General features: G+C 39.3%; 2 protein-coding genes across 13 annotated transcripts in view; both read left to right on the top strand.

Annotated features, from left to right (window-relative positions):
* Positions 1-4,334, top strand: part of YLPM1 (YLP motif containing 1) — a 38,950-nt gene extending 34,616 nt beyond the window's left edge. For 9 of the 12 annotated variants that reach the window (XR_012835628.1, XR_012835627.1, XR_012835626.1 and 6 more), the window contains 3 exons: positions 1,460-1,590; positions 3,375-3,554; positions 3,921-4,334. Coding sequence is in view for 9 of the 12 variants with exons in the window: in XM_075753882.1 (XP_075609997.1) it covers positions 1,460-1,590; positions 3,375-3,521 (278 nt within the window). In the remaining 3 variants the exon portion in view is untranslated. The other 3 variants (XM_075753877.1, XM_075753883.1, XM_075753881.1) reach the window with 3 other exon arrangements.
* The window catches only part of DLST (dihydrolipoamide S-succinyltransferase), a 92,649-nt gene that overhangs the window by 45,694 nt on the left and 28,737 nt on the right, over positions 1-18,218 (top strand). The window lies entirely within an intron of this gene.

The raw sequence follows: 18,218 nt of genomic DNA, 5'->3' as shown, positions 1-18,218 counted from the left end.
AAGAAGAACCTTAACTGAATCATGTAACAAGATATGTAACATACAAATATTCTGCAGAGTTTTCATAATTTTTGGCTTTTTTTAAAAGGCAGAGGGGGATTAAAATGGTTTCTTAGAAGAAATTCTATATCTATTCCAGGGAAATGCGGCAAAGCTGGAATCTTTAAAAATTTTAGTTGTATGAGTGAGGAATTACTTCATTAGTTTATGGCATTTAAATTATACTAGCATGTCTACTTCACCATTGCCTCACATTATCTCTGTTGTTGCTCTTTTCTCTCCCATATTAAGTAAAAAAACCTCATCTCTGATCTGAGCTTCTTTAATTACATACTTTTTGAACATCCTCTTCTGCTATCCAGAAAATATGCTGCCTTGTATTTGATTTATTTCAGAGGCCTCTTGTGGGTGAATTTAAGTACATCAGTGACTTCTGAAACAATGTTACTGACATCACTGGAAATGGTTTATAGAATGTAACTGCCAAACTTAGTATTCCTTCTGCATATACTTAATTGTTGGCTTATAAAATGGTAGCATACATAAACAGAAGTACTAGGATTTCCTTTGACTCGTAAAGCCGTTTTTCATTTTCATGCATCGTTGTTCGTAATCTTACAATGAATACTTCATCTCTTCTCCAAAAGCAGTTTGCCACATAATTTCAAGAAGGTGTTGTTTTTTCACTGAAAATAGGTGTCCAAAGAGGAACAAAATTTTAGAACCTAGGAATGGAATTGTTTCTCCTCGTGCCTTGTCGGTTCAATAAGAAAAAGAAGAAAATGATGACTGTTGGACAAACGTACTGCTCAAATACTCGTGACTGACCTCTTACACCATGAAACACAAGATTCTGACATAATTTTTTTTTTTCCAGTCCTGGAAGATTTTTTTGAGTATGTTTTCCTTGTGGGGAGAGAAAAAGAAAGGGAGGGAATCAGAGTTTCCAAGGAGCTTTTTATTTAGCAGAAACAGTATCTCAAAAACTTGTCTTTGATGCATTAAATTATACGATCGTCACTTGTTCCCTCGTACTGCATGCATGCCATGTTTGACACAGTATTAAACCCCAAATATGGGAAAAATGCTACAGCTTTAGTATTGTGTTCAAATACAGAACAGGTGGATTTGTGGTTCTTAGCTATTGGTGGCTATATTGTACATGTGAGGACAGTCTCCATATGGTATGAACATCCAGAAGAGCAAGCTTTTCTCCCTCATACAAATAACAAGACTGAGTGTTATTGCCACATGGTTAATGTGAAAGATCAATAAAACTTGAAAATGGTGTTGAGTCTTCTCTAGTTTATTTCAACTCTCATCATTTCACCTGTCAAGACAAGCTGGATGTACAAGTTCTGCTGCTTATTCTTTTGAAAACTTTTCCACTCTCGTCTTGTTTGTGTGAATAATAGAAAAAAAATCTTCTTTAACTCCGAGGCTCTGTGTTTGTTCTCAGACAAGCTGGATGGTTTGCGGACTGGCACTAAAAGGAAACGTGACTGGGAAGCAATTGCCAGCAGAATGGAAGATTACCTACAGCTTCCAGATGACTATGATACACGTGCTTCTGAACCTGGAAAGAAAAGGGTAATACATTTTCAAATGACTTACTGTCCATATATGACCATTTAACGGTCTCTGTGAAAAAGAGTTTGTATCAAGTCATTCAGTGTCTATGATTATGGCAGTTTCACTGACTCACTTTTTTCATTTTGCTGTTACGTTAGATTCTGTAAGAGAACATTCTTGAGAGTAGGATCTTCCAGAGGTAAACAGATTAATTATAATGAAATAAGGAGTTGTAGATAATAAAGATTAACTATGCATGGCATGGCTTTTAAGATTGAGAATGGAATCATGTCCCATTTCTTGCTGGGGGAGATGATGCACTTTGTTTCAGAGAAACCCATAGAGTCCTTTTCTTATGCTGTATGTTTTGTGACGAGTGTGATATACAGCACAGATTCCAAGACAAGATCATGATTTTATTGAGCTATTTTTTTGTTAGGTTTTGTAATAGGCAGAGAAATAGTACACTTATGTTCAAAAAGAATCAGCTGAGGAAAGTATCAGCTTTGTAGGTTTAATATTAATTAAGTCTTGTAGACATTACCTGCTGCATATACCTTGCATAAAGCTTGGGAGATGATGTATAAGAAGTTGGCTTCAACCACTTTATGTGTAGTTCTGGTCTGAACACAAAGTGCTGTATCTTCAAATGTGAAAAACGGGGAAAAAGTCATAGAGGAAGATGAAAGAGGGGTAATAGGAAGAGGTAATGCTTTTTTTTTTTCTTTCTCCAAAATAGATCAGCTTTTGCTACTAGAAGTAATTTGAGTTAACTGTTGGTGTTTGGGCTTTGTTTTGTTCTGTAATGTCAAATAGAAAGCGTGGGTAGTACTGAACAGCATGCGTGAGAGAAATGGAGATACTGAGGCACTGACAGAGGAAGTGATGGTGAAAGAAAGCAGGCATTGTTTATCGGTGGAAATGTCTGGGGAAATCCAGGTAGAATGTGGAATAGGGAGTTGTCGGCAGAAAGGTGGTAAGGCTATGTCCCCAAGGAACAAATCAGCCTGAATGGGACTAATGAGTTAGGATGTCAAGGAAGAGCTCCTTCACTTTCTGTTTTTTCTTGTCCTGCAACAGTGTGTTCCAGCTGAGTTTCTGGACTGTAGCCCTTCATCATCACCTCCCGCACTCCCTCCCATTGGTGTCTGGGTTTGTGGGTGAGGGAGTGACTGTGTATGTGAGAACAGGATGAATGCAAGTGATCTGCATGACCATGAAGGAGATGACTGCAGCTGTAAAGATGGGAGATAACAAATGCATGAAGAAGTTATTTAGTGTAAAGAAATAGTGGAAAGATTTCAGTAGAAATCTGTCACAGAAGATAGAGAGGAAAACTGTCTCTCATTCGCTCATTTGTTGTTGACTTGCTGTTTAACACTGTCTTTCTGTAGTTTCATAGTCATCTTCTAGATGTTTCCATTGTGCAATTGAAAGACAGATTGTACAGAAAATGAAGATGCTGAACAAATCTTTTATAATTCTTCCTGCAGAAAGCATTGCTTTGAACAGAGAAATAATTGTAGTAATTACACTTTAGCTCTTAGAATTACAGCATTGAATGGAAAAGGCTAATCATCTGTACCTTTCTTTTACTCCATGGAACACCTGGGATATTCAATTAAAAATAATGTAACCACTGTAGTTTCCATCTTTACCCATCAGAAAACAAATTAATACTTACCAGCTTGAATGAAAATGAATACAGATTAGAATTCTTGCACTCTTATCTGCAGTGGAAAGCTTAGACTTGTCTCAGGATTTCTTAAGAGATTATCCTACTGATAGTATGTTCTCCATAGGTGCGGTGGGCAGATCTAGAAGAAAAAAAAGATGCAGACAGGAAAAGGGCCATTGGGTTTGTTGTTGGACAAACAGATTGGGAGAAGATAACAGATGAAAGTGGTCATCTTGCTGAGAGAGCCCTCAACCGCACCAAGTATATATGAAAATGTGGTTAAATGGAATTTTGTGCCTTTAAGGTAAGTATTCAGACTTTCTGCATGTTTATAGCCTTGATGGGTTTTAGGGTTTTTTAAGAGTTGAGTTTGCAGTTCATGTCATTGTTAGAGTTCTCCCAGAGAAGATTATTTGATTTGCCTTGTATAATAGGTGCCAGCTGTGCCCATGTCAACGTGCACCCTCCTGTACAGCATCTAAAAATAAAAGGAGAAAGATTGTCAGCTATCAGTCTCCAAACTGTAATAACAGGAAGATTATTTTCATTAAAAGAGTAGTTTAGCTGTGAGCCTAGTCCTGTCTAGTTCAGATTTTGCTTACTATATCTTAACTCTGACCTCATTAATTGCTGTTTTACTTGGTGTAACAAATTTTTCCTTTCTTTGCAGGCCATTTGCTCTGAGAAGTGAACCAAGGTGTCATGAGCATCTTGCATGGGTCATGTCACTCCCACCTTCACAGTTTTTCTTTGTTACTTTAGTTTCAGCAATTTTCTTGAGATATTGGCAGATAACCAGTGCCCTCAAAAAACAAAAAAAAATCAACCACCAACGAATCCCACTGCTCCTAAGTGAGAGAGACAGTTTACTTTTTAATATTTTTGGAGGGGAGGGAGGGGGAGGGCCAGTAGTTTTAGCTGCTGTTTGTGGGATAAAGTGGAAGGAGTAGACAGACGTTACCTCCACTGTACTGTCACAGAATGTTTATCACCTTTGCTTTGTGGCCGTTCTCGTTTTATACTGTATGTACCTTGTAGCTTATTGTATTAGGAAGCAGAACAATAAATTTCACTATAAACTCGGTGTTCTTGGTGGACCGTATAGCATGGCTTTTGTTTGACATTTTAAATGTGGTCTGTGTTCACATGATGACAGTGCTCGGAACTGTCCTTCTCTGGAAGAGATGCTGTGCTCATATTATGGAATGTGTCCTGTCTTCTAGGTTTGTCACCTGCTGTTCTTATAGACGGCTCCATGAAGGCCCCAGGTTTGCTGGCCTTTAGGAGTCATAGCATTCTTGTTCTTCCTGGAGAGCAGAAACAGTCATTATTTTTTTGGATCATAGTTTATCAGTTATGTCAAATTTCCATTACTACGTGAGTATAAATTCTGTTGGGTGGCTCTGAAATACTCAAGGTAGTAATGTATGAAAAACATTTCTCTAATGCTCAACTTGAAAACAGGTACTACAGAGTACTCTAGAGGGCAGTCGAGAAAATCCATTTTGGTCTTACTATGTCTTTTAGTCAACACCGATCCCTATCAGGGTATTTCATTCCATTCATAAGTCTGCTGTCTCATAGAGAAACACCATTAAAAGAAGCAACAAATACCAGAAGTTATATCCTTCTATTCCTTTAATAAATGTGTTTTAGCTTGCTAAAAAAGATAAACGAATACCAGTTCACACTATTAAAAGTGGTACAGATTCTTCATAGATGCTGGTATATCACCTCTGCACCTTTCTTTTGTCCTCTCAGGTTTTGAAGCAGATGCCTTGTGTTAACAATGTTGTAACCAGGCAGGGTGTTTAAATCCAAAAATAATTGCTGTTTTACTCGTGAATTGAATTTTTTCTCCTGATCTTTCTGAGGGAAGAAAATGAAGTCCTGAATTTCCTTCTCTGCTATTCTTTGTTGCTCTGCTGAGTGCTTACATTGTGTTTTGCATCTAGGTTGGTAAATCAACTAGTTCTGGTGCAGTGATAGTTTATGCTGTTAAAGGAGAGCCATGGTGCTGATGGACGGGTTAGTTTGCCATTCTGATGTTTTGGTTTATTGGATCTTTCTCAGCCTTGTCTGTCGTGCATGATTGAAAGCTCTTTGGTAAATGAGAGGAACAGCTGAACTTGTGTTATGCTTTGAATGTGTTTTAATACAAGAAAATCAAGCTCCCTGAATGCAACGTTTCTAAAATGCAAGGTAATAAATACACATTTTCTGTGTACACGTACTATTATGTGGCATATATACTTTCTTTTTTAAATGTTGCTAAGTACTTTTTGAATTCTGACTGAGATTTGTTGACAAAGGGAAACTAAGTTAACAAAAAAATCAGTATTGTGTATTGCTGTGGAAATCAGGCAAGCTTTGCTTTGGAGAAGTTACTCTCTCAGGTACGTGTAAAATGGCTTTGAGTCTATCCTGAGTTGTCCATAACAGAACTGGACTTCTTGTGGCACGCCATTGTTATGGGTAGATGCTGTTTCTTGACTTTTAAGAACTGGTAATGATTTTGTCTGTATTATTGGTAATACACCTGATCCAGGTCCTTTTCTAACATTTCCTTTCCAGGCTAAATAATATAGCTGGAGCATGCAAATGGATAGCATGTGACAGAACTGCTTATGTTGTTTACTGGTTTTAACAATTTTGAAAATTATTTTAGCAGATAACAACCAGAGGGGTCACACTGTTTATTCTGTGGTGCATGTAGAATTAAAGAGAGATGAGCAGAGAATACACATAGTTTTACTTTGAGAACAGAGAGAAAATGTATCAATCTTCAAGTTTAGGGCAAAATTTCAGAAAACATCCTGCTGCAGACTGTTTGTCAGACTCTTTGATCAAAACAGGCTGAAGGGCTTGGGGGGTTTTTTTGTTGTTGTTGTTTTCCTGGTTCCCTGAAGTTCAGAACTTCTCCATTTCTGTAGTACAAAATATCATTCCATAATCTTTGCTATTTTTTTCAGTTGGTTTGAATGTTTAGCAGGCCAGTCTTCATCTGCTTGATGGGAAGTGGCTCTCAAAGAAAATAACTTATGCCAGAACTACAACTTGTAACAGATTCTACCTACTCTCATCCTTCAGTGAATGAAGAAATCAATATAAAAGGAAAAATACATCATTGCTGCTGACAGAACTGAGAATAGCTAGGTAGGGCCGTGCTTGGCTTATAGTCAGAGGTTGGTGATTAGTGATTTCATTTTTGTCTGGAAAATCCTTCACTACAGAATCCATAAGTTTTGATGCTGATTTAGTTCTTACTCATCATCTGCTCACTGATATTGGCAGTAGAGTCTTTCACAGCACTGAACAGAAAGAATACCCACTTTCATTGATGGCTAAACAGGAAAACATGCATCTAGTGCTCGTGGATAATGATCCATCTTTGACCATGCATGCAATTGTGTTAACTTCTAAGTTGGACTGTTTCTGTGCAGTGCATCACATTTAAAAACAACTCTGAAAAAATCATGAGCTGCTACCTCTTGAGCAAGGTTGACTACTAAAACAGTATTTTCTGTGAATTACAATTTCTTATGGTTCTTCAGTTTTTCTCAAGACTGCTTTTTTTAAGAATGTTGAAACTACCTGTCTCATGGGAGAAGTAGATGTGCTTTTTGTAAGGGAATGTGCAACCTAAGATATGCTGATGCTGCTATGTGAATAGAGCTTAGTTGTCATCTTCGGTCATCTGGTGTTTTACTGTAGGATTGCTTATTAAGCATGATGGTCTGACTGGCATGGAAGTGAAAATATAGCATAGAATATTACATCAGTTCTGGAAATGTCATGGTTTTCTTTTTCTTAAATGTTTACATCAACATAAACAACTTACCTTATGTTATTAGTTTCCAGTCTTTAGAATGGAAGAATTGGTGTTGGTACAAGTCAGACTTTCACTTTTCACCCATCAGGTTGGGTCTGGTATTTTTTGGACTTTGCTTCAGTCATCTTTGCGAACCCCGTGCATTAATTGTTCCTTGCCTGTCTGTTAGTAAACAAAATACATCACTGTTACTGTTGTAAGGCATTGTTTTAACTATTTTCTGAAGCCTTTTAATCTCTGAACAACCATTTAGATACCATTGAGATCCTGAGTAAGATTTCAGTAGTGGCTTTTATGAGAGGATTGAATTGGAAAAGTAGAGTTGTAATATTACACTGAAACAAATATATTAACCTATCCCCAAAAACCCCACATCTAATCCAGTTGAATAATTAAAAATTATGAAGAATCGTGATTTGCAAGTCACATTAGAAAGAACGCTTCCTGCAGAAGAATAGTCTGTCACTAGTGTGCTTTCAAATGAGAGAGAACATGACCTCGCCAGCCAAAATCAGATTTTCCCAATTTGAGATTTCAACATCATTGGAACACTCTGAAAATCCTTTCCAAAAGAATGAAGTAATTCAGCCTCTGGGACAGCTTTTTGCCACCTAAACAAATTTATTGTTACCAGAAGAAAAAATATTCTTTGTCCATTTATTTAATGCAGCTGTCATGGTGAATTGTTTCATGCCTTTCGGACACAATTTCCCTTAGAAGATTGTGCCATTTTATTATTAATATTGCTGCCACAAAATTTTTGAAACCCATATGATACTGGGCAGACCTCAGGACTTGGAAGAAAATGTGGTTGATCTGGATTGGAGGCAAATTGTGCATTTTGCTATGAAGTTCTTAATGTGTCTACCAACCCACAGCTGACCATGAATTTACTGAACTGAAATCCAGGAACTCTCTTGGAGTATTGTAACTTGGCATGCGTGGACTGGAAAGGGGAAGCAGTACTGAGTTTTCTTTGCCTGTGGAACATTCACATGATCTGCATCCTCAGGAAGCCAAATACTCATGGGTGCAGGGTTCATTTTTGTTATGCCTCTCTTTGTTATTTAATGTTTCCCAGATTGCTTCTGGAGAATGAGGTCTTAATACTGAACTTGAGGCCCACTGATGACTTGGGATCAAACTGCACCAGGACAGCCTGTGTACTATGAGATAGTGTATTTGAGGAGCAGAGGTGGCCATCTCAACTGACATCTGCATGTTTGCAGCATGAACTATAAGTGGGTAAAAAGAAATTCAAGTTCTTACAAGGTGGTGGTGTAAGACTGGTTATACTTAGTTTTCTTATAATAGGAGAAATGAGAAGAGAACAGAAATTTCCTAGAACTTAAAATATGAATGGCACAATTCTCTATTTTAAGTCTCTAGGGCAATCATCTTTGTTCTCTCATAAAACTTGAATCAAAGTTGTTTTCTCCTGTTCGTCCGTTCCTACAGGTCTGAGTCAGAATCCTGCAACCAACTAAAGGAATGCTGAGAAACTCTTATAATTTCTGCTCAAGATTAATCACTTTTTTCTTTATGGTGTAACTGTTTTATTTCATTCTTAGCAGTGGAGTGCTCCAGCAATTGCGATCCCTCTTTCTACCACTTCCACATTTGCATGGTACTGGATCTGCAGTCTGGAGCCTTAAATCTTCCTCATGCATGTAGCTTGGAAAATTGGTAATGACAGTATTTCATTCGGGTGGATTATCACTTTCTAGCTGATTAATACTGTTTGGAAGCAGAATGTGCTCTTTTATTCATGGTTTTGCTTAAACCAGGTAAGCGCAGGTACTGTTACCAAACAAAAAGCTACTGGAAATGGAGAGACAAAAGAGTTTTGAAGTCACTTATGTTTTCTATTCTGTGTTGGGTTTCTAGTCAGGAGGCTCTGGTGTCTTTGAATTATAGGATTTAAGATTTGAGTATGCAAAACATTAAAGCTGCCTGGGTGGGAATGGCACAGTTTTGGTTTTTTTCTAATATTTTTTGGACTTGTGGAACTCTTAGATGGAATCTCTTTGGGAGGGGAGTCCCTTCCCCTAGGGCTTGTGCTCTGGAGCATCAGTCGTTCAAGTACTTCTCCATACTGCTTCCCTTGTATGTGCATACAGGGACAAAGTTTGTTTCTGTAACTGGTTGATACACGTGTATAAATGGATGTTCAGCTTTACACAAGAAATTTCTGATGCTGTATATTAGGATGGCATCTGAACTGTCTGCTGTGACCAGTGTATTCATACATGAAGTTGCCGTGTTTGAACAGTTAGTGCTCCCGGGGGAATACATGGAGAATGCAAGGTTGTTACGACTTCACCAGTCTCTGTGATGTTGCTGTCTTTGGAGAGAAATTATAATTGCAGTGCTCATTGGAAGAAGGGGGGAAAAAAAGTGAAAACTCTCCATCTAAATGAAGAAAAAACAAAAAAGGAAAAATGGGAATTCAGTTAGTTTAATTATCTAAGCTGGAATCTGTCTTGTGTGGCTAGAATGTGCTAGCAACGCCACTGTCTGAGGTGTCTGCTTTAGCGACGCTGCATATGTATTTGTGGAGGAGAATCTGAAATTAATACCTAACATTTTTTGTCTGCAGGTCAAAAATATAGTTGAGCAAGCTGATTTAGAAAGCATTTCATCTTGAAAAAAGCCTGTTAAGGGTGATTTGAAAGTACTTTTTAATTCTCTTTAAAACCATAAGCCATTAAAAGATTACATGTAAAATGAAACATTGCCCCCCCCCCCCCCCCCCCGAAAAAAAAAAACAGAAGCATCTTTCAAAACCTAAGATTTCTTCTGTTTAAATCTTGTAGGATGTTACTTTTCTTCTTCAGGGATTAGCACAGAAAGGGAACAGAGCTGCAGTTCTTCCTTGCTTCAAAGTGTAAATGGTCTTAAAATGCAAAAACCTAAATACTTGTTTTGACAGGTAGGTAATACAGACGATTACTGTAATTTGGCACTACACCACATGTGGATGACAAGGTATCTTAAGCAGCATTTTTTAAATATCTTTTTATTCTGTTTTGATAAGACTGATGCAGATAGCAATAAAAGTTTTGTTTGACCACCGTTGCTGATGCAGGTGCTAGCCTTTGCATATGTAGCTTCTGGTTTTTGAGAATACTGTACTACTGTTTGAAGCATGGAAAACACAGCTTTACCGGCAAACACCTACACTGTTTCAACTTACTCATCTGTGGATGCTCAGAACTCTTGTGCAAGCGATGAATCTTTACTGCTATTCTTTGAGGTATTTGGTTTTCCATTTCCTTTGAACTGAAGTTGCCAAATTCTTTTCTTTGAAGACAGTGTGGACAGATTAACTTGTCTGGTAGCAGATCTCATTGTACTCTTCAATTAGAGTCACGCAGAAATCAAGATTTTTCAGGTAATGACAACCAGATGTCACTAAAGCTTTGATTTCATGTTAAGATTAAATTGGAGAAAAAACAAAGGCTTGAAATTGTTTCCACTATAATTAAATTTTTGTGGTTTCATATTGCCTGATACAGTTTTAAACCATTACCTTTTACTTCATGAAAGAAAAATTCACTACTTTTCTATGGAAAAAATTTCCGTGGATTAACATTGCACTGTTGTGTGGTGTATCACTTGCAGTCCACAGTCAAGATTTTGCGCTCCATTGAACCTATGTGCTGCAGAAATATGGAACAAGATCTTGCCTTAAGGAGAGGCATCAAAATTCAGTGGTCTTTTTCTATCCTGCTAAAAAGCTTGACAACTTGACATCTAACGGAAAACAGGATTTAACTTGCTAGTAGCTGCTTTTGAATTGTAGACTCTTTAAATATATTGTAGCAAGAAATAATTCTGAAGCCTTCCAAGGTTTCTTACTGAATCTTTTGCTTTTTTTCCTCTTGGAATGAAGAAAAATAAGGATAAATATCCAAACCAAAGCAGTACCTGCTAATTTCACTCTGGCTAAGAAATCTCAGTAGTTCAGCTTGATCAGACACGCTACAGAGATATCTCACAAAGAAATGTACTTGAAGCTCTACTGTGAATGGTTCAAACAGGTTTGTGCAATGTATGATACGATTACTGCACGATTTGCAGTAGGTATTTAATAGTAAAGGAGGAATGTCAGTACCCTTATCCAAGATGTTTACAATCTGCATATTCCTTTATTAGGAATATAATGATTTGTATCCTTTCCCTTCTCCCAGCAGGCAGAGAGAATCTGCTGTAATGCTGAAGGGGTGGCCCTGAAGTAAACTTGGGTATGAACTTCCTCATTTTTACTTAAAAGTCTGTCTGTTATAGCCTCGTTGCAGTATATATATTTCAGATGTAGCTTGAGAATATTCCGGTAGCCTTTAAGCAATTTATGTACAAATCTATTGGGGAGAGACACTAACATGGTGAGTATGCTGCATTGCTAGTAGTATGCTAACAGTGCATGTCTGTTACCTCCAACTTGAAGGTGAAGTTGGAGCAGAGTAAAAATCTGACTAAAAAGCTAGATTTACCTCAGTAAAACCAGAAGTGACTGTTTGGCTTTGGGTCAGTTTGGGGAACTCATAAAACCTGTCACCTTCAGTGATAAATATTTCTCCATCACCTCCTTTGTCAGTTGTGTCCACTGCTGCCTTGTAGAAGATTGTCTCAGTTCTGTGGATTTCCATCCTTCTCTTGGACTTCTCATTGACTTACAATGTGCTACCTCGAAGGAAAGGACTATCTAGAAGTTAAGACTGGCACGATTTATGTTTTGCTAATGCTGACCATATGATGTTGTCACTTTGCACTCTGCTTTGGTAGTTTCTTGGATTCTGCATTTAAGTCTTAGTCTTGAATTTCATTTGAAAAGCCACTGTTGTCCAGGGAATTTTTCTCTGAAAGGCTGTTCTCCACGATGTACTCCGATGCAGCAGCATCCAGTGCTGTTGGAGTTTCGGAGACAAGTTCCTCAGCAGTGTCTATAACAGCTGAGCAATCTTGTAGAGATTGTCTTTCTCAAGGAGTATTGCAAAATTTCTCTCTTTGTTCAGACATCTCTTCTCAGCATCCGACCTTTTTGTTGCTAAGTTCTGTTAGGAGAAAATAGGGGTGCTGTGTTCTTGTTCACAGACAGTTGTTTACCATTCCTAGTGAAACAGGACTTCAGCAATACACATTACTTATAAATCTGCACAATTGATATGAGGTCCAGGGTTGGTGATGAGGCGACTGCATTTTTGCAGGAGTGTAATTTATGTATGTTCTTCACCTGGGTGGTTTTTATTCACAGAGGGATTGGTTGCAAATGTCATTGCCTTGAAAAATACTCTTTCTGCAGCAGTTTTGTGCCATCTCTTATTTCGATGAATGCTTTAGGTTGAAACTTTGGCGTATTAGTTCTTCCAGTTTAGGAGATTTACCTTTCTCAGATAAAGACGTATAGCTCATCTCTTGTAGTATGCATTGATTTTCCTTTTCTGGACTATTCTGGCATTTCCTTTTATCTTAATTTGTCCCTGGCTACGTGCATCAAGAGGAGCGAGATCTATTTTCAGCAGTGGAGGATACTTGTTAGCCTCAATGTACAGGGGAGACAAATAACGTACTTCTCTCCCTGTGATAATTAACCTAATTGAGCATCTTTTTTTTTTTTTCTGCATTTTCTAGCTCAGGTCATACACAAATGTGTAATGCACCTCATATGTGTATTATATAGAACGTAAATGTGTGATGCTGAAATTGGTTTCCTTCACATTCAGTTCTTCAGCTGGATTAGTCCAATCCAGCAGGGATTTAAGACCTGTATGTGGCCTCCAGAGCCTTCTGTGCTGCTGTTTTTCAAGTTTCAGTCTTTGCTGTGATTATTTTTTTTCCTCTGTGTCTCTGTCAAGTTGTATAGACCTGGTGAGTACAGAGTTTGGTATGGCTGAATGTACAGGTGGAGTCCGTGTATTGTAGAAACACTGTTAACTTTCTGCAATATGTAGGTTGGTTGGGTTTTTTCTTAAATATTACTGTTTTCATTGTTCCCTACCTTTGATATACCAGCTGTGGAGAAGGAAGACCTCTGGAAATAGTGGCACTAAAATTGCATTGAGTTTGAGTCATTAACATTATTAAAATATTTTACAAATACGCACCTGGTTGGCATCTTCCCTGGCAAAGAGGATATAAAGTAGCAGCAAAATCAAGACTGGACAGTATTCTAGGGAATTTTTTGAAAGTATAAAAGGGTAGAAATACATTGCGAAAAAGTAAGAATTGGAATTCAGCATTCAGTGTCAGATTCCTTTTTTTCTGACTTTCTAGCTGTGATAAAAGACAAAGGTTTTGAAAATAGGATAATATGTAAAATGTTGCTTTTGGTGATCACAGGGAAAAGAATGCTCGGTAGCAATTAGGCACCATTTTTTGACTTACACTGTTATCAACTGGCATTTTTTTGTTTGGCTGGGGTTTTTTTGCTGATGTCATTGTCACGGAGTTTGGTTTATTTTAAGAGCAGTTTTGCCTTTGGAAGCAGCAGCCTACCTCCAGCAGCGTCACTGACATGTTGCCCTTGAACCGTATGCACACAGGGATTCCGTCCTGCGCCCGGGATGCGTCTGAGCCAAGCTCTGAACAGTTAATGTGGAGCAGATAAGCCCTGTTACCAGAGAGGGAATGGAACAAAGATGCATGTCTTCAGTGATGCTTCTCAGAAATCACCTTAACACTTCTCATAGACTAATTAACTTGAATTTTTATCTAGGGGTTTACCCTCATGAATCAGTCCTCTTCCATTTTTGCAGATGGGCTGGGGGGATGCAACATCTTAATGTGCGATAGTGGATGAATCACATGTAATTTTGAACTGTCTATGGTGTGGATTCATGTGCTGGAGCACACTCAATGTCCAAAGCTACTCTACGGTCATATGTATTGATAACATACTTGTGTGCTAAATCTTAACAGTGCAGAACTGAGTTGCCATGGCAGGGGGTTTCCCAATGCTACAGTTCTGTTTAAATGACTTACAGGGAAAACAGACATTGAAAAAGAGTCTGCATAAAACCTTCCTCCCTATTAATCTCAGTGCTCCTTTGTTTCTAGCAGGATTTAGGGCTATTGTATGTAGATCTTTCATATGTAGGGCCTGATTTTTTTTTTTTAATTTTGTAACACCATATTTACCTTGTCATTACTCCATTACTGCTACAGATTGCAGTTTTCTACCTGCCTGGTATCAGAGTTACATCTACAATACTTGCATTTATCTATCCTCTCTGTTGCCTTCTCCCCCAGCTCTCTTAATTGTTATTTTGTACATCTGAGAATCCTTTCTCAGCTTTAGCTTCCAGCATGCATTGTTGTGTTTTGGGTTTTTAACTTTATGGTTTATTTCCAGTGGAAAAAAGCCACTGAATGCTTGCAAACACATGGCCATTCAATAATATACTGAATAAAGACAATTGAACCGGCACCAGAAGGTTTATAGGCGAAGCTTTGTGAGATGGTGAACTGAGGTTTGCAAACTGCTGAACTAGCAAGATCTGTGGATCACTGGAACATGTCGCAGGGACAATGCATGGGCCAGTAAATTTTTCTGAAAAGACTTTTGGGACATTACACACTGCTTTCAGGTCATGCTAGTGCCATGCTCCCGAGGAACACCTTCCACACTGATGGTTTGCAAAGAGAGGAGCTGCTCTGCAAAGGATTGCTACTGCCACTTGTTGCCAGAGATAAGCTTCCGTGGAAAGAAGAGCTGGATGGCTCTGAGGCCGATGGTTGGCTGTGGTTGACATATAACAGGCCGTACAGTAGTATTAAGAGAGGTTAGATCTCCTGATGGTAACTGCCAGTCTACTGACTGGGGCCTTAATATTCATTATTTGTTAAGAAACAGCTCTTGAGAATTGAAATTAGGGTATTCCCACATAAATGTTGGCCTGTGATTCATGATGCAGTCAAAAGCTAAACTTGCTTTTGCGTAACCAGTAAATTTGGGAGCAAATGGTCACAGATGGGGATCTGAGTAAATTGATACCATGAGGAGGTGATGGACTTCATGAGTGTACTGATGCAGACAGGCTGGAGGCTGTTAGCAGGGAACAGGATGGCCACTGGTGTTCCCAAGTATGTAAAGGAAAGAAACTTGTATCTTTTTGTTTGAAATACGCAGTGCAGTTTTATGGAAGCAAACTTATAACAGCTCGGGAGAAAGAGGATTCTGTAGTTTTGTGTCAGCTATTCAGAAGTTCATGCGGCAACAATTTGTTCGGCACCAAACAGGTGCTCTGTGCTGTTGCAGTCTTCCCCATGGTAATCTGCTCAGGAAACGCTGGACCAAAGATAATTCCTTCCAGCATGAGGTGGTCCATTCTAAAAAATGAAATGCAGTTGTCTTTATGAGTCAGCCCAGGATCTGCAAGGACTTTGTTTCCCTGATTGGTGTGACTGTTCAAATGCAGAAAGCATTGCCTGGTTACACTGCAGCTATGGAAGATGCTTCCACAAGCAAATCATAAAGTACAGTGTTGATAGACATGTCTCCAGTTGAGTGCTAGCACATGGGTGAGTATAGTGTTGTCACTCCTTTACATTTCAATAAGTAATCAAAGCTCCATGAAGTTCTTGAAACAGAACGTTTGTCACTGGGTCAAACACCTCTGCCTTGGCTTGGCTTGTTACAGCCTTGGGAAGCCAAGACCCTGTGCCACAAACACAGAGACCTTCACTGACTGGACCATTACTGAGATGATGTTTCCAGCTTCCAGATGCTGCCAGTTCCTGCAAAGATTGCTCTGGTCTTTTGGATAGCATTGCTCATTAAAAGTTAGTCAGAAACAGAGGTGAGATTGCTTTGAAGCTCAGGGGTTAGAAATAGCTGCAGAATAAATGGTCTGTTGGAAGTTACGGCATGACGAAGACAACCACAGTGAAGGGCTTCACCTGAGCTCTGGCAGCAGCAGCAGCTTGGCATGCTGCACGGGGGCTTGCGCTCTACCCAAAGGCTCTTTGAAGAGTCCACTGCCGAGTAAAAAGCCCCTGGTGTTCTGTGCACGCTTGGAAGTGCTGCGCTATGGGTGCCGTGCTGTGGGCATTGCCTTCCACAAACGGAACAACAAACTGAAAAATCTCTGGGCCGGCAGCTGTCAGAGCTGAGAAGACTTTGCTGCTCCTTGGCATAATACTCAGCTGCAGCCTGGGACATTTCTAAACATGAATAAATGATACTCTGTTTTATAATGATTGCTCAAGAAGAGAGAGCACTGTGGCTATTAAAAATACCATTTCTACAGCATTATCTTTTTGTAACTGTAGTTACTATTTCTAAAGTGTTTTATTTATAAACAGCCTTTGTAATTGTTTTTATTTGAATGCAGGTTGCACTGCCAGTCATGGGAACTCGGTAGATGCAGAAATGCGTAGGGCTGGCCTCACTTTTCCCTTGAGCATGAAGTCATGGTGTTTTCAAAAATTGTCCTTATTTCTACTGTTTCTTACTCACAGACCTGGAAACTAGAAATGGAAAACAAGTACGTAAGCTGTTGATTATTTTGTGCTCGCTCTCTGAGAGTTGAACGAGGATGAGTTTTATATAGAGATGTACAGATATGTATATACACATATATGTTGTCAGGTATTTCGCTTAGTTTTTTAAAATAATACAAAGTATTTTTTTATAATTTCTGTTCTGTGTGTAAAGCTATGGATGACATATACATGTTTTGGGAAATCCAGTAAAATATTTTCCTTGAAGTTTCAGGTTTTTTCCTCTATCTTGTATTTTTTCATACTCGCAGTTTTTCACTTCACCATTTGCTTTTAGCTGCTTATTTTCCATGATTGTGGTAAGACAAAAAGATTGATTCTGTTGGGTGTACAGGCTGGCACTCCTAAGAACAACCCTTGTTAATCTAGTAGAACAACTAGCGAGAAAGCAATAAAAGCCTGAGCAATAAACACCAGCAACATTTGGGCTCATGCCAGTTGGACTTAATGCTGTGTCATTAAGAGTTGCTTAGTAGGCAATGGGAAATAGCCACAGAAAATGTCTATAGTGCCCATTTTATTGGAATAGCAAAACCAAGAACAGTGTTTCACTCTAATGTACAAAGTGAAAATTGTCCTATGAACTTTGAATCAAAAGCCTAGTGCTGAAAAACAAATTACTAAATTTGGGAAGGCTATAGAAATACTGCAGAGGTTGACTGTAGGTTTGATTGCTTACTGTAAATATGCTGAAAATCATTGCAAAAGGAGAAAATGGGAAATTTCTCTAATTGTAGGGTTTTGTAATGTTTGTGTGTTACAAAAAGAAAAAAGTTGATCATGACATGGGACTTCACCTGCCACTCGGCTGCCTGTACAGTTAGCTAAGAAGGAATTTGTGTATAAATATGGACTGTATCCTCGCACAGGTTGAGCATTGACCTAAATCTGCTTTTCCTTGAGATCCACGGCCCAGCTCTCACTGGCTTTACTTGGGTAGCTGTTCTCAAGCATTCTAGATCAGGCTCGCTTTTAAAAATGGATTTACTGGTTTGCTCTTTATCTATATGCATGGACACACGTGCTTGTTCTCTGGCAGCCTGCCTCCCATCCTCTTCCACCCCAGCTGCCATCTCCCAGAGGAGTGTTACCCCCAGCCACCCTGCTGGTTTTGCTGGGTTTTTTCCCAGCAGAGGCTGACTGTCCTCTTGCTCCTTTGCACACCCTTGCTTGGAGTAAATATCTCCCTCGAAAGCTACACGGTGGCCTCCCTGTCCCGGCGCCTGCCCACGCTGCCCTGTCTGGGCAGAGCTCCCTGTGAGACATCTCACTTCTCCACCGTGTTCATCTCTGCACCCAAGCTTTAGTGCTTGCACCTGGGGTGCCCTGTAAGCAGGCTGGTGAGCCGGGGCACCCCAGAAGAGGAGAGTTGCACCCCTGTCTGTGTGGCTTCATTGCCACCGTCTCATCATAACAGGGATTTCCGTTGCAGAAGTCAAAGGAGAACTAAGGCAAGAACAAAGGCAGCTCAACTACCTGCTGCCGTGCAGCTGGCGCCTGGCACAGCCCCAGTTCCCGTGCCCTGGTCCGTGGCTCGTGTTAACGTGGTATTTCACGGTGTGCAAAAAGAAAAAGCTTTTGCTACCAGCTAGCGATACCAGTCTGTCCTGGGGGACCCCACAGAGTGTTTTA

The sequence above is a fragment of the Balearica regulorum genome, chromosome 5 (assembly GCF_011004875.1).
Source record: "Balearica regulorum gibbericeps isolate bBalReg1 chromosome 5, bBalReg1.pri, whole genome shotgun sequence".
Taxonomy (NCBI): Eukaryota; Metazoa; Chordata; class Aves; order Gruiformes; family Gruidae; genus Balearica; species Balearica regulorum.
The sequence above is the reverse complement of the archived record's forward strand: the minus strand, read 5'-3'. Positions and strand labels throughout refer to the sequence as shown.